Genomic DNA, 24,926 nt, shown 5'->3' on the forward strand with positions numbered 1-24,926 from the left:
AAAGGATAATGCCTGTCCTACAGAAAAGAGACAGGATGGTTTTGTGCCCTCTAGGAGTCTAAACCCAGTGAAGAAGATAGCACCCCTTCCTTTGCAGACAGTCAGTGAGTGGTTCACTCACATTCCTTGAAGCCCGTGGTAATTGGTCACAAAGCCATTTTCACCCTGTGTGTGGCACAGATCCTGTAGCTACTAACACCAGTGAGATTACTTTAGACACAAATCAGGGTTACAAAGTTTGTTGCTCTTGATGCAAACTCTGTTGTTGATGCAAGCCACATATTTTTCACTTAAGAAAGCAGCAAATTGTAAGCAGTCTCTTTTAGCACTCAGATTGCTGAAAATCTCAAGATACAGCAGAAAACATTCTGCTGTAAACAAAAGATTGATTCCTGTCATGGAACACAGAAGCAGCAAACTATTCTGATTCTTATGTGGGAATCACTGCAGCTTTATTAGCAAACATAACAGTGGAAGAAATTAACATACCTCCCCCCCCCTAAAATGCAATATCTCTTTGCCATAAATTGCTCCACACTCTTCACTGACTGCAGGTGCTCAGATTATTCACTTGAGTCTCTCAGCTCACATTCTTCTCCTTCAGCTGAGGAGTAGACATTAAATCACTTCTTTCTCTCTGTTTTTTTTTGCTGTTCCTGTAGAGCACAACAGTGTAAATGGACAATAGAAAAGGATAATAAATAGAAATGCTTGCTAATCAATTTATTACTGCAAACCAACAAACCCAGGCTGCCTCTCTGAAATTGATTTGAATGACCTCTCAGGACAGCAGAGCCTTGGCAGGAGAGCCCAGCTGCTTTTCACATGTATCTGTTTCTGATGTACTCTCGGTACATGAGGAAGTCGTCTTTGCCCAGGGGCTGCATGTTGCCTCTCCCAGCCTGAATGTGTGCATGGAAAATCTCTATTGATTTCCTATCAGCTCTTGGAGGCTGGACTTCATAAATATTGTCTTGAGAAAAGGAGGAGATGGGCACTCTGGAGAACGAAAACAAAACAAAAACAAACATGCAAAAGATTCTGAACTTCAGGTACTAATTTTTCAGCGAGTATTTAATTTCCTTGGAATACAGAGAAGAGCCACTGAAAGGGCAGGTCCCCTCTAGATAATTCATTTACCTAGATTTTTATCACTACTGCAGACCTGAGAAGACCCAGCTTTCCAAGTAGGGTAATTAGGTAAAGTCACCACTAATCACATTACAGAATACTTCCACTCTGTCCTCATTTCTTCATCCTCCCTCAGATCTGCTATGGTCAAGCTGAAGCAGATCTGTGCCATGCAGTACAGCAGCTAACAGCAAAGCTTTACTGAGCTATCCAGCAGTTAGCACCAATTACAAACAAGCAAGTGATTAGATTCTGAACCAACATGCAGAAAGTATTTATCAGGTAAGAAATTCCCATCTAATTTCCAGCAATTAGACAACTCCTTACCAGCAACAGCACTCTGTACCTTGGGACCACTCATATTTTATTGAAGTCTTTTTTCAAGCAGCTTCACACAACAAATATTGTCTCTGAATCCTAAAACTGAAACACACTCAGGAGAAATCCATGGAACTTGGAAAGTTGTGGAGCACCTGAGTTTGTCAAGACCTTGTCTAAGCACTCCTGTCAGTCAGAAGCTGGTGTTTGAACTCTGTTGGCAACTGCACAGCCAGCAGGTCAAGGAAAGTGATTGCTTCCCTCTATGCAGGGCTTCAGAGACCATTACCTGGAGCACTGTGTCCACTTCTGAGCTCTCCAGCACAAGACAGGCAATGAAATATTTGGGTGAGTCCAGCAAAGGTCACCAAGATGATTAAAGGGGTGAAGCACATGGCATGCAAAGAGAGACTGCAAGCACTGGGTTTGTCCAGCCCAGAGAGGAGAAGCTGAAGTGGACTTCATTGCCACCTGCAGCTGCCTAATGGGAGGGTGTCTGTGGAGCCAGACTCTTCTTGGAGTGTGTGATGAAAAGCCAAGTGGCACAAAGGGAGTGCAAATTGCAACACATTCTGATCAGATACAAAGGAACTTTTCCCCACTGTGAGCGTTGTCAGTCACTTGTTAACTCAGAGAGGCTGTGGAACCTCCATCCCTGTGGATATCCAAGTGTACGTAGCCCTGAGCTTTCTCATCTAATTGGTCCTGAGCAGAGGACTGGATCAGATGACCTCCAGGGTCCTTTCTAGTTTTCAATGTTCTATGGTTCTGAGCCAAACTCTTCAGTATCAAACACGCTCCACACAGCCAACTGCAAGGTAGCAACAGAACTATTTATACTTACCCATGGTTTAAAAGCAGATTGCTTGTCAAAGCAGCCATAGCTTCTGTAGATACTTACCTAGTTGAAAGCATTCAAGCTGCCTCTAGCAGTGGCTTCAGACACCAGCACACTGCACTAACTTGCCCATGTCACTATCTAACACCAAAGGAGGTCACTCACTCAAATGCAGCTGCCCTGTCTAGTCCACGAGCAAGTGACCAGCTACAGACAAGAACAAAACAAAGCCACAGCACTGATTTGATGCCCTCTCTATTTATATCTCTCCACTTACTTATATATTTCTAAAGACAGGACATCTCTGAAGCACTGGTGAGTCAAAAGTAATTTCCTTAGGCACAATAGAAACTAGGACAGCAAAGTGTATTTAATTTTGAGTATTTAGTAACTAAAGCTCAATTTTCCACCTCCTTGCTTCAACATGATAAAAATATATTGAAAGAACCTCATGTTCATGCATGCCAGTTCTTATTAATAACCCTGTATTAAGCTGTAACTATTTGTAGAGTGCTTGTATTATCCAGTCAGTTAATTAAAGCCATTTCTCTAACACTATTCATGTAAAAATCTAATCTACTTCATAAGTCTAATATCTTACAATGGACTCCTGAAGGAGAGCACATTATTTATGACTTGGCTATCAGATCTCCCTAGAGACCTGCAGCATTATGGCCTCCCAAGGAAAATTACATAGATAGGAACATAAACACCATATGGAATATTGTGTTATGGGCCCCTCAGTTCAAGAAAGACCTCAGGGAACTGCTGGAAAGAGTCCAGCACAGAGCCACAAAGATGATGAAGGCAGTGGAACATCTCCCTTGTGCAGAAAGGCTGAGGGAGCTGGAGCTCTTTAGCTTGGAGAAGAAGAGACTGAGAGGTGACCTCATTCATGTTTATAAAGATGTGAAGGGCAGTGTGGGGAGGATGGAGCCAGGCCCTGCTCAGTGATGTCCAATGACAGGACAAGGGGCAGTGGGTGCAAGCTGGAGCAGGGAGGATGTGAACATAAGGAAAAGCTTTTTCACTGTGAGAGTGACAGAGCCCTGGAGCAGGCTGCCTAGAAAGGTTGTGGGGTCTCCTCTGGAGACATTCAAAACCCACCTGGATGTGTTCCTGTGTGACCTTCCCTAGGTGATCTTGCTCTGGCAGGGGGGTTGAACTGGGTGGTCTTTTGAGGTCCCTTCCAACCCCTAACATTCTGTGACCACGAAGGACAGCACCCTTGACGTGCCAAGTGTAATTATTTTCACCTCACTTGTGAGTAGGCTTCAAGGTGTTATGGTTTCACTGAGAGTAGCACCAGCTCTACAGTAAGAGAAGAGACAGCCTAAAACCTTAGGTTACAAAGAGGATGTTCCATACTTTGAAGGAAAAGTGCATAGTGATGTGCTTAGCTCTCAGATACTTCTGAGACATCAGTAAAAGTCACCACATCTGTTTCAACATTGATTAGCTCTCCTCAAGTCTCCAAAGTACATCTAAAGGAGGAGTCAAAATGTACTCTGTTGCCTTGTTTGAATCCTGAGCAAATGCATCTAACCTACTCTGGCACAGCAGAGTTTTTGTTTGGGTTCCCCCCCTCCCCCATAAATGGTACCTCTTTAAATTACTTGCTGTGCTCTTGAAATGGCTTTCAACAGAACTCTTCCCTAGGCACCAACATCTTTTGTAAGTGAAGGGGACTGAAAAACCAAGAAGCCTTCTCTGTCCAGTAAAACTGCAGCTTGTATCTTACAGACCCAACCAGCAGCAAAACCTGGACTGCATCCTGGTCCCACAATCACCTGAAACTCCAACAGCATGTGCAATTCAAAGCTTAGAGGGGAAAAAAGAGACTCTCTTTACACAGCTATACATCCAAAGGAGCCTTTTACAATCCAGAAGCAGCTTCTCTACAGTGCAGACAGAAGGAATATGAGAGGTGGTCAGAACACCTGATACAGGAAGGTGATCCCTGAGGAAAGATAAATCTTTCAAGAAGGGATGACTTACACTGAACACAAACTCATTCAAAATTTAGACCTCACAAACAGAAAAACAGAACAAACCAAAACAAGTATCAAAAGAACTCAAGGAGAAAAAAAAGGGAGGGGAAGAGAAGAGGAATATTGTGCTTCTTGAGGGATAGGAAAAGCTTAGACTTACTTTTTCCTATCATATGAGGAAAACAGTCCTCTGAAATTGATGAAGAGACATTTATCACTTCACAGAGAAGACAGAGGGCCAGGTTGAAGAAGGGTACTGAGAATACTCATGCAAAGGTCTGAAAGCAGATGGGCTAAAGTGCCATGGAGTTTAGTACTTTCTGGGTTTTGCTAGAGACTGTTAACAGTACAAGCTCCCAAATGGGACAGAACCATGATAAACAATGTAGACAGATTTACTGTCATGTTTCACAGCATTTAGTTCCAGGAAATGATTTGGGGGTTTTGGTGAATTAGCCTGCTGCAGACTGATGGGCTGAAGGGATTTATGGAGCACTGTACCAAGTAGCAAAGGCTGCACAAGTAACTGCAGAAGTAAAGATAAGGAAGGTGGGAAAGAGCATGACCTCCCCCTTTTGGTGGCAAGGAGCTCTTAAGACTTGGCTCAGCTCTTTTGGCAACTTCTCCCATTAAATCCAGTCATGCTGGGACTTAAATCACAACACCAAACCATTTTACCTGACAAACTTCAGTAGAACATTTCACAAACCATCACAACATGGACTTCCTTCCTCCAGTCCCCAGCCAGCTCTCTCCTGGAGAGTCCTACAACTCTGACCATGCTATTCTCCAGAAGTGAAGCAAAACACTGAATTCCCTGTTTGGGAGAGACCCAAACTTCTCATATTCCTAGATATAAGAAGTACATCAAGGCAGTGACTGAGAGTGTGTTTTTCTACAGCAGTATTTATACCACACCACAATGAGAAGGGAACTAGGAACAGCTGTACCATGTCAGCCAACACCAAGCACAGCAAAGTACTCAAAGTCTCTCTTCACATCAGATAATAAATTGTGCTAAAAGCAGTCCAGCTCTTTTTAGCTCTAACTCAATTTCTTCCCTGCTTCCCCTCATGGAATTTCTAGGAGCAAAGAGAGGAACTCCAATATCCTTCCACACTCTCTACTCCTCTTCAGTATTATTTCACTGCATCACTTGTAGTCCCTGTTCAAGTATCCAGTTTTTGCTTCTCACCTATACTTAAGAGTCTCTAAATTTAAGCCAGAACTTTCTCTTCAGTATTTCCACAACACATATTTGAGTTCCCAAATATCACTGAAGGAGCACTGTTAAAATAAGAAACTCTGACATCAGTGACACAGATGGGCAATGAGTGCACAAAACAAAGCAGAAATCAATGCCCACTTGACCCTACTTTCTCCAGCACCCATCTGACCTCTCTCAAGGCTCCTGAAATGTCCATTAAAACAACTACAGGGCAGCAGTAGCTTGCTTGGAACAAATATAGTCAGATAAGTGCACACTAAAGACTGAGTTGCAGCTTTGGAGGTTGCTTTGATGATGAACACCACAGGGTCAACCAACCCCTTTCAAACTTCCTCTTTCAAAAGCAGTCACAGCAAGAAGGATTTGCCTTTTGCACCCAGTAGCTTCAGCACTTTGTGCTGTGATAACTCATGACTGCTAAGAGTTTTGAGTATAACAAAATCTTGGCATTGCAAAAATTATAATGAAAACCCCCCACAACAAACACCAAAACCCTAACTCCCTCCTCAACCTCATCCAAAAACCCCAAACCAACCACCCAAACCAGTAACTTTTTTGAAGTTACATGGGAGAAGCAGGAACCTAATTCCCCATCCCATGCAGCAGAAACAACAGAAGAGGGACTCTCAAAACAATTTAACATCCAATTTACCTGAGGATTTTTCAGGTCTAATGACAAAAGTGAAAAGCAACAGGAAAAAGAAAATACTTACAGATTTATAACCTTATCCAGGTGGTGCTTTGAGCAAAGTTGCTGGCTGCTCTTGTCTATTTTGTGCTGGCTCTGTCCCAGCTGAACAAACCTGGGAGAAGCAGGACAATAACCCAAAGAAAGCAAAAGAATTATCCCCCAAAAGTCATCAAATGAAAGAAAATTACATCCAAAAATAAGCCTTTGAGTCATGGTATAGGAGTCACTGATCATGGACTGCCTCCCTGGTAAATTAATTTGCTGATTACTCTTGGGGTGCTGACAGCTCACAGCTCCTGCAGGAGATGCAGAAACTGCCTTGTAGAGGACTGAAGTCCAAGTCATCCTTGAATAAAAGCAGTTGGTTTTGTGGAGTTGGGAGCTAGGACCTTGATGCTCGCCTACCAACTCTTACCTCTAACTGCTCAGGGTAAGCCAGCAGCTCCCAGCTGCTGAGGAGAGCCTGCAGGGGCCATGCAGTGTGCCATTGCAGCAGTTTACCTCAGAGTGCAGGAACTGGGTGGGAAATTGCTGGACTTTGAAGATCATCTTCTCCAATCTCCCTGCCACAGGCAAGGACACATCTCCACTAGCCCAGGACGCTCAAGGCCTCATCCAACCTGGCCCTGAACACCTCCAGGGTGGGGGCATCCAAGACATCCTTGGGCCACCTATTCCAGTGGCTCCCCACCCTCCCTGTCAAGAATTTCTTCCTAATCTCCAGTCTCAGTCTCCCCTCTTCCAGCTCAAAGCCACTGCTCCTCACCCTGTCACTACAAGCCCTTGTAAAAAGTCCCTCTCCAGCTCTCCTCTAGCCCCCTCCAGGTAGTGGAAGGCTGCTCTAAGGTCTCCCTGGAGCCTTCTCTTCTCCAGGCTGAACAGCTCCAACTCTCAGAGCCTGAAACCCCAGTCATTCAGACTTCTCAATAACTTCCACTGAGAGGGGACACAGACATCTGCAAACATTTTTATTTTAAACCCAGGAGAGTCTATATACACCAAAGGACCTCCAAAATGTGTCATTTCAGCAAGTTTCATCAAAGGCAGCACTTTGACAAGCTGCTCAACCAGCTCCAGTTAGACTTCTTGTGGTAATCAGTAAGAGACATCTCACCTAGCATATATTGTGAGATCATCCTCTGAAGGAACATCTGAGAGATTGACTCCATACACATCTTTTGTTGACTGCACTACATTCTGGAACATAAGAAGGTTCAGACTGCATTCACTGTAACAACAGGCAAATAAAAGTTTGCTTTCAGGGAAGGAATTCTTTCTAAACCTGAAAATCCTTTCAGAAATGCAGTTTCTCACACACACAGTGCTCTGGCCTTGGGCATGTTCTGGTTTTTCAAAGCAAAAATGCATCCAAAATGTTATTCCAGACACGTGCTCAACAAGTAAAGGAAAGAATCCTTGAAAGAGCACATCAGACAAAACATATCAGGAGAATTAATCACCTTCATGGGGCTTTTACTGATGTGGGTATTAAATTCTGTTCTGTGTTGAAACTGAATATAGAGTAAGTCACATTTGCTGAGAACAGGCTCCCACATTTGCTTGCACATTTCCTGCTGTCAGTTGTGAAATAATTACAAACTTTGGGTTGAACAACACTATTTTTATTGTATACCTCACACCAACCTGTCAGTCAGCCAGTGCAAGGATCCAATGCACTTGCAACACTTCACTCATTGTGTCTGATGAGTCAGTGTTAAACTTGAGGGGGTTTACTGGCAAGAAATGTGCGACTGCAAAGGGAGGTAGCTACAAAAATAGCTTCCTTTTGGTTAAAAAAGCATCCAAAGTCAAAGAACAACTTTGGAAAGGCATGTCCTGTCTTGAAGCAGTATAAAAGCATTTTATTATTAACTAATAATCCAAGCTAGAGGAGGGTGGATTTACATTAGATGTTAGGAAAAGTTCTTCCCCATGAGGGTGGTGAGACACTGCAACAGGTTGCCCAGGGAGGTGGGGGAGGCCTCATCCCTGGAAGTTTTTAAGGCCAGGCTGGATGTGGCTGTGAGCAACCTGCTGTAGTGTGAGGTGTCTCTGCCCATGGCAGGGGGGTTGGAACTGGCTGAGCCTTGGGTGTCCCTGCCCATGGCAGGGGGGTTGGAACTGGCTGAGCCTTGGGTGTCCCTGCCCATGGCAGAGGGGTTGGAACTGGCTGAGCCTTGGGTGTCCCTTCCAACCCTGACAATTCTATGATAATACTACGTTGTTATCTGAGTTAGATTTGTGTCTTTGCTTGTTCATTTGTTTCACATCAGACCATTTAAAGATGTGCACATAAACCAGGCTGGGATTTAGCCAGGTTGAAGAGGAATTTAGTTACATCCACCTTTGCAAGTGCCTGCCACAGTAACTTCTTACCTCTGTGATTTTTGCACTGTCTCCTGTGTCAGTCACCTTGACTGGTGTTGAACGCTGAGAAACAGTGCCTTCATCTTCTTTGTCTGTCCCAGAATCATCTTCAGAACTGCTTGACACTGCTTCCTCACTTGGAGGCGGAGGAGCACTAGCAGCTGTTTTGCGCTGCAGCACCGTTTCTTCCCTGTTGCTCTTGTTGCTGTTAGGAAAGGCAGTGAGCATGGATGAAATCAGTGAGATATTAGCAGCAAGTACTTAATTTAAAAGCCCCAGTGTTGAATGGAACCTTCCTGAGGGAAACAAGCATCCTCTGGAGCAACTTGCTGCTCATCTTCTGATTCCCCCCAATTGATTTTTCTTTAATCTCTTATCCCAGAGCATTTAAAGAGAACTGGAAGGATTATGTCAGCTTTTCTCCACCAATTCTCTGCTTCTTTACTTAATGAAAGAATAGAACTGAAAATGAAAGAAGGAAACTAGCTTTACTCATATTAGTCCTCAAAATCTTCTGCATAATGTCACTTTCCCCCCCTTGCTTTTCTCAGTTCTTATTAAAGAACATTTATTGATGTATTCCTCACTCTAGAAACTCTAGTCAGTATAAAGAGCCTTATTTCATAGAATGGCTCAGTTTGGAAGGAATCTCAGAGATCATCTCCTCCAACCTCAGCATTCTTCCAAATACAACATCTATATTTTAGCAGGCTAACACTGGATTGAACTCTACCAGCTCTGAGAGGCATATATTACTTTATCCATAATTCATTGCTGCTTCAGGCTATGTTCTGTTTATTCACAGAACCACAGGGTGTTAGGGGCTGCAAGGGTCCTCCAAAGATCATCCAGTCCAACCCCCCTGCCAGAGCAGGATCACCTGTACCAGGATCACACAGGAACACATCCAGGCAAATTTTGAGTACCTCCAGAGAGGGAGGCTCCCCTACCCCCCCCGGGTAGCCTGTTCCAGGGTTCTGTCACACTCACAGTGAAAATCTTTCCCTCATGCTTACATGGAACTTCCTATGCCTCAACTTCCACCCACTGCCCCTTGTCCTGTCATTTGGCATCACCAAGAAGAGCATAATTTATGAATTATTTTTCTTTTAAAAGATCAAAATAACACATGCTTTCCTGTCACCCCTGACAGAGAAGTATGAGTAGTATGAAGAGATGACCAAATTTTAACAGCCTCTGTATCTTCTAGATAAAATTTTCTCATGGGTTTCACTTGGAGAAGTAGAAGCAGCCAGACAAAAAGAACTCTTTAGAATAGAATAGAATTAGCCAGGTTGGAAAAGACCTTTGAGATCATCAAGTCCAACCTATCACCCAACACCATCTAATCAACTAGACCATGGCACCAAGTGCCTCATCCAGTCTCTTCTTAAACACCTCCAGTTTTGGTGCCTCCACCACTGGGCAGCACATTCCAATGGCCAATCTCTCTTTCTGGGAAGATTTTCTTCCTGACATCCAGCCTAAACCTCCCCTGGTGCAGCTTGAGACTGTATCCTCTTGTCCTGGTGCTGGTTGCCTGGGAGAAGAGACTAACCCCTACCTGGCTACAACCTTCCTTCAGGTAGTTTGTGCTTGTTGCTCTCTCTTTGCCTTCTCTTCTCCAAGGCTGAATGAAGAATTCCCAGTGTCAAACAAAACTCTCAAATCAGAGATGATTTTCAAAGTGTACAACTCTGCAGCTTAACACCAATGGTTTGTTTCCCATGTAACAGAGAATATGGCACACACAGAGTTTATACATTTGCATTACAATGTCACTGGTGTTAAACCAGAACAGCATTTCCTGCTTCAGGCTTACCCCAACACTGATTTTCCCGTTTCATCAGGTTTGCGAACAGTAAATGGACTTGGATCAATCCCCACGTTCTTAGGCATGAAATCCCTGGTAAGATAGAAAGGGGGGGAAAACCTCACAGTTCAGCAGGTAAAACTTTATCATTTTCCTGACAAACCCCCTCTGACACCTGCCTCTGAATTAAACCCCCAAGTTCTAACTTCATTATTACAAGCCATGTAAATGTAAGCCCCTTTAGGTACTAAAAGGCCTCTCATTTTGCACCATTTGCTCCAATAAGACATCTGCAAACACTGCCATTTGCCAGGGAGGCTCCAGCAAGGTGCTCCTCCATTCCTGGGCTGCAGAAGCCCTGTTAACAGCTACATTGTTTTCAAAATGCTGCCAGCCCTCAAACTGGGTCAAAAAGCCACATGAAACATAATCTGCCTGCAAGTCTTTAGCTAAAGCATGATTAAGAGTATGCTTAGAATATCCATCTGACTGCTGCCCCCAAAACAGTTTCTATCCAGCCAGCTGTGAGAACCTGATGAAGAAAACAATTCTAAAATGAGAGCTGAGCAATTAGAAAGCAATTGCTTTGAAGGTAGCTTCTGTGATCTGAGTCCACAGAGCTCACTGCTCAGGCTTCAAACCATTCAAAACCTTCAAGCCATCTGACACCCCACAGTGGAAAATCACTGGAAATTTAAAGTGCTGTCTTAAGAGATATTTTTTAGAGTAGTGTTTCCATGTCCTTGTTGTGATTTAGTTTCTTGAAGTTTGCTAAAAACCAAAAAACCCTACCCAAACCAAGCACCTTACAAAACCTGTGATGTTGCACAGGTTTCATAGAATCAGAATGGTCTGGGTTGGAATAGACCTCCAAAGCTCATCCAAGTCCAACCTCCTCTGCAGTCAGCAGGGAGATCCCCAACCAGAGCAGGTTGTCCAGAGCCCTGCTGAGCCTCACCTTGAATAACTCCAGGGATGGGGCCTCAACCACCTCCCTGGGCAACCTGTTCCAGTGTTCCACCACCCTCATGGTGCAGAACTTGTTTCTAACATCCAGTCAAAATCTGCTCTTCTCTAGCTTGAAGCCATTGCCCCTTGTCCTGTCATTGCAGGCATTATCAAATAGGCTCTCTCCACCCTTCTTGTAGCCCTCTTCAGGTACTGGCAGGCTGCTGTTAGGTCTCCCAGGAGCCTTCTCTTTTCCAGGCTAATCAACCCCAGCTGCCTCAGCCTGTCCTTAGAATCATAGAATCAATAAGGTTGGAAAAGACCTCAGAGATCATCAAATCCAACCTGTCACCCAAGACCTCATGACAACTAAACCATGGCACCAAGTGCCACATCCAATCCCTTTTTGAACACCTCCAGGGATGGTGACTCCACCACCTCCCTGGGCAGCACATTCCAATGGCCAATTGCTCTTTCTGGCAAGAACTTTCTCCTCACCTCCAGCCTAAACCTCCCCTGGTGCAGCTTGAGACTGTGTCCCCTTGTTCTGGTGCTGGTTGCCTGGGAGAAGAGGCCAACCCCCACCTGTCTACAACCTCCCTTCAGGCAGTTGTAGAGAGCAGTAAGGCCTCCCCTGAGCCTCCTCTTCTCCAGGCTAAACAATCCTTGTAGCAGAGGTGCTCCAACCCCCTGATCATTTAACCAAATAAATCAAAGGTACACATAGTTTACACCACTGCAGGGTTTTGGATGGCAACCCCCCCCATACCATACCTGGTGGAATTGGTCATTGCCAAGCAGAAGGTCTCATCAAAGCTGCTCAGCTCATGTGGCCGAAAAAACTCATTGTGGATATCAATCTCCTCCTCGTACTTGTGGAACTTCTTCACCGTCAGCTTGCGTCGGTTCTCAGCACAGATCACTGGGGGGGGGGGGGGGGGAAAAGATCATCTTTTCACTAACAATTACTGCCTCTGTCAAAATCTAAACTAACAGCAGCCTGCCCACCTAGCCACCCTCATGTTTCTACAGTCACATCCCCTGTTAAGCCAAGAAAATACGGCACGAAGAAGATGCGCAGCACGTGTAATAAACATGCATCAACCAGCATCAGGAGACCTTATTATGGCCTCCCAGTATCTGAGGGGGCCTACAAGAAAGCTAGGGAGGGACTTTTTAGGGTGTCAGGGAGTGATAGGACTGGGGGGAATGGAGCAAAACTGGAAGTGGGTAGATTCAGGTTGGATGTTAGGAAGAAGGTCTTCACCGTGAGGGTGGTGAGAGACTGGCACAGGTTGCCCAGGGAGGTGGTGGAAGCCTCATCCCTGGAGGATTTTAAGGCCAGGCTGGATGTGGCTCTGAGCAACCTGATCTAGTGTGACATGGCAGGGGCTGGAACTAGATGATCCTTGAGGTCCCTTCCAACCCTGACAATTGTTTGATTCTTTGATTACCCACCATGAGAACGATTCCTAATCAAACCTGCTCCACAGTACCCTGGAGAGATGAGACACTCTAGCTATGTGCTGTCATCTCTAAGAGCAATGTAACCACCAGCATGTCAATAGGCAAAGGACAAATCAAAAAAGAAGGAGTAGGTGTACCCTGGCACAGACACAAGGAGGTCAAGTTTCAGCCAATTAGGTATCACCTGTACTCTGCAGCTGAAAATTCATAGGGATTAAAAAAATATATATTCAGCAATAATTTGTGGTGGTTTTTCCTCAGATTTGGGATCTAAAGCACTTTGTGACTGAAACTTCTTCAAGACACTCTGTAAAGCAAGGAGCAAACATAGTTCCTACCTTCATCAAAAGGTAGAGGTAAATGCTTCAGCACACCTGTGGTCCACCAGTAAGTATAGCTGCACAGAACAAACAGACACACAATTGATACAGGAGATTTGATCTTGTATCACAGGAAGAAACAGAACAGCCAAATACCTTCTCCTGCTCTGGGACAGGCTGAGGGTGTTCTTGTGATGTAAATAAAAATCAGTGGGTAGTTCCCAGAGATGAGGTTTTCCTTCTGTAGGCTTGAATACTCCCAGGAAGAGATTGATAGACTCTTGTCTGTCCGCATCTGTGAGACAGGAGGTAGACTTAAACACCAGGAACACTGCAGGGCTCAAGTCCATTCACACATTTGCTTGTCTGTGGTTTGCCCCTCACTGAGTGTGCATACCCTGTGACTTCCACAGGGACCTCTGGGCTTCAGCTACCATAATGAAACTTAATTAGACCTGACCACCTGCCACAGTGCAGTGCACATGTGGCAGGCACCAGCACTGTCTCTTTCCATGGCTTCTCTCACAGGAGCTGAGGCAGAAGGTCTGCTTAGGAAGGAGAAAGACTGCACTGGTTTTTCAAGAGGTACTGCAAAGCCTGTGTATATCAGCACACTTTTCAGACCATCTGGAAAAAAAATAACAACCCAGGAACTGAAGGGGCTATTTAATTGAATTAGCCTAAAATAATCTGCTGCTCTCAATCTGAGTTTGCAGTGCACTACATGACAAACTACCAAATCAGGAGAGATTTAGTAATAGCTAAACAATCCCATTTAGTAACAGACAACAATCCCATGACTAAAGGCTTGTAATAATTGAGTTTCAGACAACACTACGAAGCAGTTTACTATGTCCAGTCCTGTTTGTGGACAAATATATCCAGAAGCTTATTATGGGTGTTGAAACTCTAGCACTGAAGCCTGCAAAGTCACACTGCTTCCTAACAGGCATAAAAGAATACTACTTGGAATGCTATTTCCTAATTTCTCCATCAATCACAAATGAAAGAAAAATGTCAGAATTCAACCAAGCAGAATGTCTGCCAGAGAGGCTGTTGCAGGAACAGCTAATTCTTAGCTGGGTGATGTTCTTCTTCTGGCACAACTCATTTGCTCAGAAGCTAAGTACTTGGAACAGTTGGCTTCACAAAGCTAGGTACTTGGAACAGTTGGCTTCACAAACTACACTGTACCCTCTAATTCTTTTAAAGCTAGGATTAAAAACATGTTTGCCCAGACCTGTAAGAATTTCTCAAGTCATTATCAAATTAGTTGTCCCACAGTTTTAAGAGGAAACCTTGCTTTCAATCACAAACTTGACCCTGAGAACAATTTTTTTTCATGCTTCACTCTTCTATCACACAGGCAACAATTTATAGATCCAGAAGGTCTAGAGAAAAGCTAAGCCACTCATCATGAGCTAGGGTCAAAATGCATTCAAAGTTATCTTCCTTACAAGCCCAATTCTTATCACAGTATCACCCAGGTTGGAAGAGACCTCAAAGCTCATCGAGTCCAACCCGTCATTAGCATCTCCGCTTGAGTCACTTAATTGATACAGGTCTTACTTTTTCTCAGCTGTAACATTTAATTAGCAGTGATTATCTTAAGGGCTTTGAGATCAACATTTGTCTTAAAAGTGAATCTTTTAGAATCTTGTTTTGTTATTTATGATAAACAAACAGAACAAGTGTGGCTAAGTGGTTTATTTAGGAGGCACTGTTAGCAGGCCACTTGTAACCTTGTCCTGAATCTGACATACACCATGACTTCAAAAGTAAGTCACTAGCTACCATCTTCTGAGTCTTTACTATTGGTACATAAAATTTTTAAGCATTAAAAAAAAGAGTTTCTCAGATGAAAACACAAAGAACTGCTGGCTCAGGAACTGGCTAACCCTCCCATTTTGATTTGATAGCTGATGGATAGTGACAGTAGAGGGAACAGGAGGAAGCTCTTCACAATGAGAGTGGTAAAATACTCAAACAGGGATGTGGATGAGGCCCTGCCCCTGGAGACATTCAAGATCAGATTTGATATGGCCCTGCATAGGCTGATCTAGTTGGAGGTGTTCCTGCTCACTGCAGGAGGGTTGGAAAAGATGACCTTTGAGGGTCCCTTCCAACTTGATGCAGTCTGTGATTCTATGAATAAGTGCAGTAGAGCAAATCAGAATCCTGCTCTAAAAATGCTCACTTTACCTCTGCTGTCTGAAAACACTGGAAGAACAAAATTCTCTCTCCATGTACCACAATGACTGAAACATCCCCAGTAAGATGCTTTTAAAACAACAGCTTAAAAGCAGGCACTTAAATTCACCTGAGAAAGCATTACTGTAATATCTTGAGAGTGTCTGCATAATATCTTTGGAATGCTGAGTCCACGGAGCTATCTTTCGATAGGTTTTCACTCTGTGGACAAGCTGAGAACCTCCATATTGCAGGGAGAGGGTGTCCCCATGATCTTCATACAACTCTTCAAACAATCTGAGGGAAAAGCAGAACGTGTCATCTATCCAGCTGCTGGAAAGAGCTTTTTAAGAGACCAAATAATGAAGTATTGCAGCAATAGAGTCTTGCTGTTTAACAAACACATCCTAAGCACTTCTGCCACTTTACAAAACTGTGCTTAATGAAACATTTGTTTCATTAAAACATGCTAAGAACTTCCTAACATGGAAACTTCAAGCTAGGCCTCCATTCTTTCCACAGATAAATAAAGGGAACTTTTATTCAGATACAAGAATTGCCAAGACAGTTTAGACTGTAGGGTTTCCACTAATTTATAATGCAGATCATGTGCTTCTGTAGACCCATGGAGATGAACATATCCTCTTCATCTGTGGGGGCTACCTTCACCAACTAAGGTTATTTTGAACACACTACACAGGACAGAACACATCAATATCTCAAGGCTGTGTTTTCTGTCAAGTCCACTGGGAATGCAGTTAGCATAACGTTGCAAAAAACTCCCCAGCTACAATAATGATGGCCAAATAAAACACAGCTTGGGAGAAACACAAATGGCAGTCAGATACTGTTTGTGGGAGCTGGGAGAACATGCAAGAAGATGGTAGAAAGAGTTAGCTGCTGAGAGGATCAGGGAGAGCTGCCTAAAAGCAACGCAGTCCTCTAGCATCAAGAAGCTGACAGTAGGTTCCAAACTGAGAGCAAAACTTACCAAGCAGCTCCCTGTCATTGACAAGAACAAGGCATTTGTCAGTGCTTCTCTGAAACAGGAGCTACATCTCCATGTTGCAAAACCATCAAAGCACTGGTCAAAACCAGCAACCAGGCCATAAGTTTCACAGTCATGACATCAGCTTTAAGGATTAAAACCACATCACCTCAAGAACTCTTACATTAATCTCTGAAGCAAGTTAAGTGGCAGAGTTCCCCATGACCCCTAAAACATCTCAGTTTAAATGCTGGGGGTTCTTAAATGGTTTGAGGTTGTTTAAATAGCACTGACACTTGATCTGAAAAAAAAGCCTCCAACTCTACTGAAAACCTTTGTTCAACAAATCAATTAGCACACTTTTTTTCTCCCCCAAAGCAGGAGATAGCTAAGGTGCACATCTATGAAATGTCAGCCTGACACTCTCCATAAAAACATGTACCTATTTCAGTTTTCTTTTTGACTCAAGCAAGTCAAGTATAAAAGACTGGGATCTTCTATTTGTTTACATGCATTTAAAAGGAAAACTCTTAACTTGAAGTTCAGGCATCTAAAGAGAATGAAGTCAAGCAGTTACCCTGTAAGAGAATGTAAAAATAAAACCTGGAGACATTTTATTACTGTATCTTACCTAACAGCATCTGTATCAAACTGTAAATTGGGTTTATCAATCAGTCCCAGTGAGTAGAGTTGGTATGCCAGAGCACACTTTCCCACCATGAACTGGGCTGTGTTGGTGCGGTCTAAGCAGTCCACGCAATTGGTTCGCAGCACTCCAGTCTGATGAAAGGCAACCCAAACAAGAGATTTTTCCTCATTAACAGATTACTACACTCATGATCATTACATTTTTCCTACTAGCCAAGACCTGACAAATTTCAAATGATGTCACTCCACCAAAGATACCTCTAAGAGATGTTCAAGAGCAATTAATCTCTAGCAGCCTACATCAGGTTGCTGTACTGCCTACACGTCAAATATTCTTGCTTCCACCGTGACACAAACTGCATCTCTCCTTCAACTCATAAATGCTGTTTGCTATAAATATTCATTTAAGAGCACACTGTGAATAACCAATCAGATATTTAAGTGAAACTGTTCCCTGGTACCTTGGGACTGCTGAGCTACATCACCGTAGCTGGGAATTAATAAAGTATATTTTAGTACCTGCAAGCGACCCGTGGGAACAACACAACCTCCCAGTTCATTCCACCTGAAACAAAGCAGAATGGCTTACAAACCATTGAAGAAAATAACACAACATGCCATGCATTGATCTGTTCAGTGGAAAGAGGTGACAATTAAAGCCCTGCCAGCAAGAAAACCTGATGTCCCTGAATAGCAGAAAGCAGTGAGAGCGCTATGCAGCAGTAAGATGCATTGAAACTACACTGCAGAAAAAGAAGTAATTAAACCAAGTTAGTCTTAAAGTAGAAATATTCCTCAGCTACACAAAATATTTCCTTTGCTCCCCATAATGAGCAACACAAATGTTGCCAGACTGGGTCCTGAGTGCACAAAAAGTGAAGTAGGTACAATGGCAATGACTGGAAGGTGGAGGCATGACCTACTCTGTAGCACAAGCTGCTTGATTCACATCTGCCCCCCTCTCTGGTTCTAGGCAGAGGTGCTGCAGACAAACACATGTACAGATTGTCCAGCTCTGGCAATCCTGTATGGATCTTAACTGTACCCTAGTGCCAGAGAACATGAATCAAAAAGCAATGACATTCTGAGGCTGAGGAGCAGTTATGCTCAGTGTAAGACAGCCCTGAGCTACTGAGTATTTTCAGGTTAGCCTGACCAGAGCACTGGTGCACTAAGGCTATGCACCACCTTTCAGACTCACCAGGCTTATCTCTATAGAATGCAACATTAAATGGATGTATTCATCTTGTTCCTGCTAGTTTACAGTTGCCATGTTTGTTGCACTGCATGGAAGAGAAAAGCTGCAAGACAGCCTACCACAGCTTTAGCTCAGACTGTAAATGAAGACAGGTTAAAAAAAGGCAAGGATGCCTATTCAGGTGGTGAGGATTTAGATCACCAGCATGAGAACTTGACTCAAAAATTTATTGCACTTCTAATGTGGAGGTTAATTTACTTCTGGATTGCCAGGGACTTGGGGGAATCCAGCTAATTAAGCCCCTGTACTTCTGCAGCAGACTAAGCAAATACACTTCCTAGTTTTGAAAAAGTTTTAATTTCTGTGTGTATGAATACCATAAAATCCACTGGAAAACACTGGACTCAGTAACATTCAGATAAGTTACCTCAGGAGCATGCCTCAAAAGAATAGAATAGAATAGACCAGACCAGGTTGGAAGAGACCTTCAAGAAGCCATTTATTAAATTCCAAACGTTGTTTGCCTTGTTAAATTTACCCCCAAATTTAGGATTCCTAAAGGAGAAAAAAACCCCAAACAAACCCAAACCAAACCTTAACATAAATACACATGGCACAGATCACAAGTTACAAATAATGGTTTGAAGTAAGAATTGATTTTAAGTGGAACAGCCGCAGCAGAATTGTGCTCTTGCAGTGTACTACTATTTCTTTGCCTGTGCCTCTGACTCCAATCCTTTCAGCTGTAATATAAACTACATTTTTTTTGGTAGCAGTTTAAACCTTGAAATAAGGAATAATGCAAGAGAGAGGGGAATTCTAGACAACTTTGCAAGGAGCTGATGTTATTGATTATTACACATCAATTAAACTCTAGGTACTTCTCATCTGGCCGCAAGATACTGCAGTAGGAGTCAGGTCGGTTCACAAAGAATCCTGTCTTCTTGACCACGCTTTCTGCAATCACATTCAGTCTGTCCAGGACATTGCAAAGTTTGCTGAGGAGAGAGGGAAAAAACCAAACAGCTAAACATCACAATCAAGATTCATTAATACTAAAAAAAAAAACCCATAAAATTGATTTACACTGCTTGGCAAGTCTCCAAGTAACAAAAATGACTGAAAGGAAGACTCAGGCAACTGTGATTCTCTCTACAGCTTTCTTTTTCAGACACACCTGACTGTATCTGAGCAGCTGTAGATTTAAAATCATGGAATCATAGAATCATGAAGGTTGGAAAAGACCACTAAGATCGAGTCCAACCATAACCCAACCACCATGGCCACTAAACTACATCAACACACTTCTGGAACACCTTCAGGGATGGTGACTGCCACCACCTCCCTGGGCAGCCTGCTCCAATCCCTGACCACTCTATCAGTAAAGAAATGTTTGCTAATATCCAGCTTAAACCTGCCCTTGTGCCTTGTAAATATTTCTGCCTTTAGGAAGGCATTCATCTTTTCCACATGATCTCAATGCTTTATTCTATTGTCCAAAGTTACAGAACAAAAAGTCAGAGACCATATTGGCCTTTCTAAGATACCTGCTTCTAATAAACTAAATATTCATAACATTAATTCCTCCTTTCCTACTTGGAACAGGAACTGAAAAAGACTGATTGGCATGAACCCCTTTTCTTAGCTAAAATACCCTACCTCAATAAATGCAGTAACAAAATGCAGTGTTTTGACTAATTCAAAATAAAAAGCAAGCATTGAGAGCTTTTGTGTGGCCTTTCTCTAGCACAGCCCTGTGAGGAGCTGGGGTTGTTTAGCCTAGAGAAGAGGAGGCTCAGGGGAGACCTTATTCCTCTCTACAACTCCCTGAAGGGAGGTTGTAGCCAGGTGGGGGTTGGTCTCTTCTCCCAGGCAACCAGCACCAGAACAAGAGGACACAGTCTCAAGCTGCACCAGGGGAGGTTTAGGCTGGATGTTAGGAAGAAGTTCTTCCCAGAAAGAGAGATTGGCCATTGGAATGTGCTGCCCAGGGAGGTGGTGGAGTCACCATCACTGGAGGTGCTTAGGAAGAGATTGGATGAGGCACCTGGTGCTATGGTTTAGTTGATTAGATGGTGTTGGATGACAGGTTGCACTCGATGACCTCGAAGGCCTTTTCCAACCTGGTTAATTCTATTCTATCCCATTAATAATATTTTGCCATCAGTCCTAAGCTACACAGAACTGAAAAGCAACCCAATAGCTCCTTGTACTATGGCTAAGGGCAGTAGCACAAAGAAGGATGTTTTTGCCTACCTTTTGGTGTATTTGGCCATATCCCAGGGTATATATATAATTGCATGCTCTGGGGGTAAGAACTGGTTGAGATATGTCACAGCAGCAACAAGTTCTTCACTAAGAATCCTTTCATGTTTTCTTTTTTCACGTTCCTTGAGCAAAAAGCAAGAGAAGCTAATGTTACCATTCCCATTACCAATGCACATAACCACATATCAAACATACATAACCACGTCTACATCAGGAATTAAACATCAGCAGGCACTTCTGCATAGCTAGTACCATTAAATTAAGAACAGAAGAGACAGAAAAATGCAAACATCCTGCATTTTTAACAACCTGTATTGGCAGCAAAAGCCACCTGTGTCAACTGTGCTCAGTCACTGGCTGAAAAATGGAACCCTGTAAGAGGAATGAAGAGCATAAGGACACGAACGTGGCCATGCAGAGGAAATGGATGGACATCAAACTGTTGGAGATGGTCCACAAAGATATCTGATCAGAGGGCTAAGGCACCTTCCCTATGGGGACAGGGTGAAAGAGTTGGGGTTGTTCAGCCTGCAGAAAAGAAGGCCCTGGGGAGACATAATAGTGACTTTCCACTATCTGAAGGGGGCTGCAAGAATGCTGAGAAGAGACTTTTTACGAGGGCTTTTAGCGATAGGATGAGAGGGAATGGGTTGAAGCTTGAGGAGGGGAGATTTAGACTGGAGATTAGGAAGAAATTCTTGACAGTGAGGGTGGTGAGACACTGGAACAGGTTGCCCAGGAACGTTGTGGATGCCCTCTCCCTGGAGCTGCTCAAGGCCAGGTTAGATGAGACCTTGAGCAGCCTGGGCTGGTGGAGATAGAAGTGCTTAGCATTGGCGTACGAAGCGACAGCAGCACCTAAAAAGCAGTTCAGATTTGGGAGTCTCCCCCCGCCAACTGCCCTCTTGCTTTTGGTTGGGTTGTTTGGGTTATTTGAAGCTGTATATAGAGTAAAAAAGGAAAATTAATTTTAGCATCTTAATATTGAGCATGTAGAGAGAGGGAAATAAAGAGTTGTATTATCAACCACTGTATCAACAGCCCTGTGAATAAAAGCATGCAATTATTCACATGTCAAGGTCACATGAGCCTGGGCTCACACTGCAACAATGGCTTTTGAAAGCTATGGCTGCAAAGAGATAAAACTCATTTTCTTGTCAATAAATGCTACCCAAAGCTGATTTCCACAGACTTGGGACAGTCTTAAGAGAACTCCTACACAGGAAAGCTTCTAGAAATAGCAAATAGTTTATCTAGTTCCCATTTATTACAACCCTGAGTTTTCGAAATGCTTCCCTTTGTATTCTCCCTATTTGTTTATGTTAGGAATGGGTCCTACCTGGACTTAGAGGATCCTTTTTTCAACTGAATAAAGTTCTACATGATAAATTCAAATATTTTTTTTGAAGACTAAGTATATTATGATTCACAGGAAACAAACCAACACATCAAACTTGGATGTGGAAACAGAAAATAGCTGGATCAGAACAGAAAAAACAACCCAAATCAACCACAAACAAAACAACAACAAACCCCAAACAATCAAAAAAAACCAACCCCAAAACCAACAAAAGAAGCCCCAACACAAGGTTTAATAACCAAAATCTGAGTGCCCCCCAGAACCCAGGCTTTGCACCACAGCTTCTCACACATCAATGAATTCAATGACTGCAACAATGACAAAGCTCCCCCCATTAATCCAGCTCTGCTGCCAATGGCACTGCCCATTTGGTCTCCCACTCCTACTTCCATGGCTCTATCAGACAGAGTAAAAAAATAGAGGGTCAGTCTTTATCACAGTAATTTATCTGGACTTATTCACCACAAAAACAATAGTGGAATAGGACAGCTGTGGAAGCAATTAGAGACTTCACTTATACCATGTAGGATGAGATTTATGAAGAAAAGATTCCATTCATAAGCTAATATTCATTTAGAACACAAGCCAAATTAAACAAAGAAATAATCATAATCTTAAAGATGAGAAATGAGATAGAACATATTCCAAATACTGTACCTTCACAAGGTTCAAAATTATAATGGGAGAGCCAAATCTCTGAAGCATTTGGTCAAAGTGAAGAGCAGCAACATGTGCAAAAGGATCTGCTTGGTCCACTGCAACAAATATATATTCAGGGTGATATGAAACAAGCTGTAAGGACACTTAAAGATTTTCCCCTCTTCACAGAACACATACTAATTCTGATAGTAATGATACAACTCCACACCTTCCCCTGTGTTCATGCAAAAGGTCTTGACACAAAAATCTTCCCTTTTCCAAACTGAATTATTAACTAAGAACTCTGACAAGATGCCTCCACAGAGCAATTATTCTGGCCCCATTAAAATTAGCCATTAGACATTTTCCACTACTTTCAAAAGGTCTGAAATGTTATCTACAACACTGACAAATGGAGCTAACTCTGTGTACAAAATCAGCTGAAGGCAAGCTGGTAACTTCGAACAGAAGTCTGTTTTGTGTTCCATTTCTCAATGTGGAGTCTAAAATGGAGATTTTTGTTCTAATCAGTTCCATCCAATGCAGCTTTTTAATATGGCTGAATGTTTGCATGCTATGGTCTGTAACAAAGAGCACTGATTTACCTTAAATGATGTCTTCCCAAAGACCAAATGCAGAGATAATTTGTTCCTTTTTCTTTTTGCAGATTTACTTTTCACTTACTCTTTCAGGTGTTCTTTTAGGACACAGTGCTAAACATAATCTCTCACAAAGAACAATGTGTACATACATGTTATGGGTGGCTTAGGCATCATAGTTGAAATATCCTGAGACCAGTACAGAGGAACAGATCCTCGAACCTGAACATAGGAAGAATAACTCCCTGCAGAAAATGACATAACTGAAGCATCATAAAGGATTTGTTCAGTTTCCACTTCATTGGCAACATCTCCCTAAGACAAACAGAAATGCACACATGATGTGGACATGGCATTTCAGAGCTGCATGTATTACAGAGAACTGATCAGAGTACAATTAAACTGTACAACACCAAACCACAGCAGTGAGAACACCCCTGGTTAAATTCCCATTTGAGCCTGAGTGTGTATTACCAGATTTAGTTTTTTCCCTCCTAGTTGGGAAATAACATCAACTTTAAGTGGGGAAAAAACCCCAAACAAACAAAACAAAACACCCAATAAATGCTGGCTAAGACTTATTAAGAACAGCTTCATTATCTCAATTAAAACTGCAATGACAGCTGTAATAACAGGTTGGATGAGGCCTTGAGTGACCTGGTCTAGTGGAAGGTGTCCTTGCCCATAGCAGGGAGGTTGGAACTAGGTGATCTTTAAGGTCTCTTCCAACCTAAACCACTCTAGGAATCTAACAGCATGATTTACCATCGAACTATTAACCACCCTCTAAAGCATTTTAGTTCTCCAGTGAGTCAAGCTCAGGCTTTCACATTGATGGGGGCCAGGAGAGAATCCCTCAAATCAGTTTTCATTTACCTCACAGTTTGATCCTCGTTTCAGAAAACGTGTCCCAGCAAACTTGCTTGACCTTCTGGCTATCAGAGTGACATATATAGGGCGACCATATATTGACAGCTCTTAAGAGAGAAGTCAAGGTTTACATCTCGCATGCATTTTTTTGTTCACTACTTCACACATACAAAAAAACCCCAAAACATCTGAAAGCTCTTTAACAGCTGAAAGACACCACTGCCCTTTTTGAACAACCATTTGTAAGAACTCTGAGAAGGGAATCTACATGACAATGCAGCAACCACTTCTCACACCCTGCAGAAGTGTTTCTGGTTTATGAAGTGACAATGGAGGCGAAAGAGTGTCCTGGTTTGAGTTCGAACACAACTAATGCTGTTCAGTGACTTTAGTTTCAGTCAAGTCTCTTCCAAGTAACTGCACTCTCCGAGGTTAACAGCATACTCTTGCAGACAGTGTCTGCTTCTGGCAGTGAAGATGCTCTATGTTTGCAGTTACTTAGCAGTGACCTTGCTCCATAGGAGCAAGTATAAGCTGGAGCCTTTTTGCATACTAAATCCTGTGTGCCATGGGGTGCAGAACATATAAGGCCACACCTACAAATTTTGAGTCAGCCAGGACTGCTGACCTGAGCTGGCTCACAGGTGTATCCCAGACCATAAACATCATGCTCAGTCTGAAGTGAGAAGTTTGCTGAGGACTGGGGGCCTTCTGCTCCTCCTTTTCCTCATCCCTGGAAGAGGCTTGCTCACCGTCCCACCCCCAGGAACTGCTTTCCCATTGATTTTGACTGCTGTACATTCACTGGGCTGAGAATACCTTCATATACTTTGATATTAGTCTGGCTGTTTCACTACTCTGTTTTCATTTAAATCCATGACTCTGCTCTCCTTGTTCCTGCTCCCTCTTCTCTGCTGGGGAAGGGTCATCAGGTGATGGAGTTACTACTATAGTTTAGTGGGCTAAATGTAGATACCAACCAGTAACTCTAAAATGGAAAAGTATTTACACAACAAAGTAATAGTTCAATGTATTTCATAGGTTCACTTAAAAA

The 24,926-nt window shown here is 43.0% G+C and overlaps 1 protein-coding gene across 1 annotated transcript in view; it reads right to left on the reverse strand.

The window, feature by feature from the left end:
• Positions 1 to 516: 516 nt before the first annotated feature.
• Positions 517 to 24,926, reverse strand: part of FIG4 (FIG4 phosphoinositide 5-phosphatase) — a 40,150-nt gene continuing 15,740 nt past the window's right edge. The window contains exons 8-23 of the mRNA XM_054174008.1: positions 23,879 to 23,979; positions 23,155 to 23,317; positions 22,422 to 22,519; positions 20,393 to 20,526; positions 19,018 to 19,134; positions 17,458 to 17,503; positions 16,922 to 17,070; positions 15,433 to 15,599; positions 13,269 to 13,407; positions 13,131 to 13,189; positions 12,100 to 12,247; positions 10,387 to 10,470; positions 8,574 to 8,769; positions 7,312 to 7,394; positions 6,220 to 6,309; positions 517 to 999 (exon numbers count right to left, since the gene is read on the reverse strand). Of these exons, the coding sequence (XP_054029983.1) occupies positions 822 to 999; positions 6,220 to 6,309; positions 7,312 to 7,394; positions 8,574 to 8,769; positions 10,387 to 10,470; positions 12,100 to 12,247; positions 13,131 to 13,189; positions 13,269 to 13,407; positions 15,433 to 15,599; positions 16,922 to 17,070; positions 17,458 to 17,503; positions 19,018 to 19,134; positions 20,393 to 20,526; positions 22,422 to 22,519; positions 23,155 to 23,317; positions 23,879 to 23,979 (1,952 nt within the window). The 3' untranslated portion in view covers positions 517 to 821. The remainder of the gene's footprint in view (positions 1,000 to 6,219; positions 6,310 to 7,311; positions 7,395 to 8,573; positions 8,770 to 10,386; positions 10,471 to 12,099; positions 12,248 to 13,130; positions 13,190 to 13,268; positions 13,408 to 15,432; positions 15,600 to 16,921; positions 17,071 to 17,457; positions 17,504 to 19,017; positions 19,135 to 20,392; positions 20,527 to 22,421; positions 22,520 to 23,154; positions 23,318 to 23,878; positions 23,980 to 24,926) is intronic.

The sequence above is a fragment of the Dryobates pubescens genome, chromosome 28 (assembly GCF_014839835.1).
Source record: "Dryobates pubescens isolate bDryPub1 chromosome 28, bDryPub1.pri, whole genome shotgun sequence".
Lineage (NCBI taxonomy): Eukaryota > Metazoa > Chordata > Aves > Piciformes > Picidae > Dryobates > Dryobates pubescens.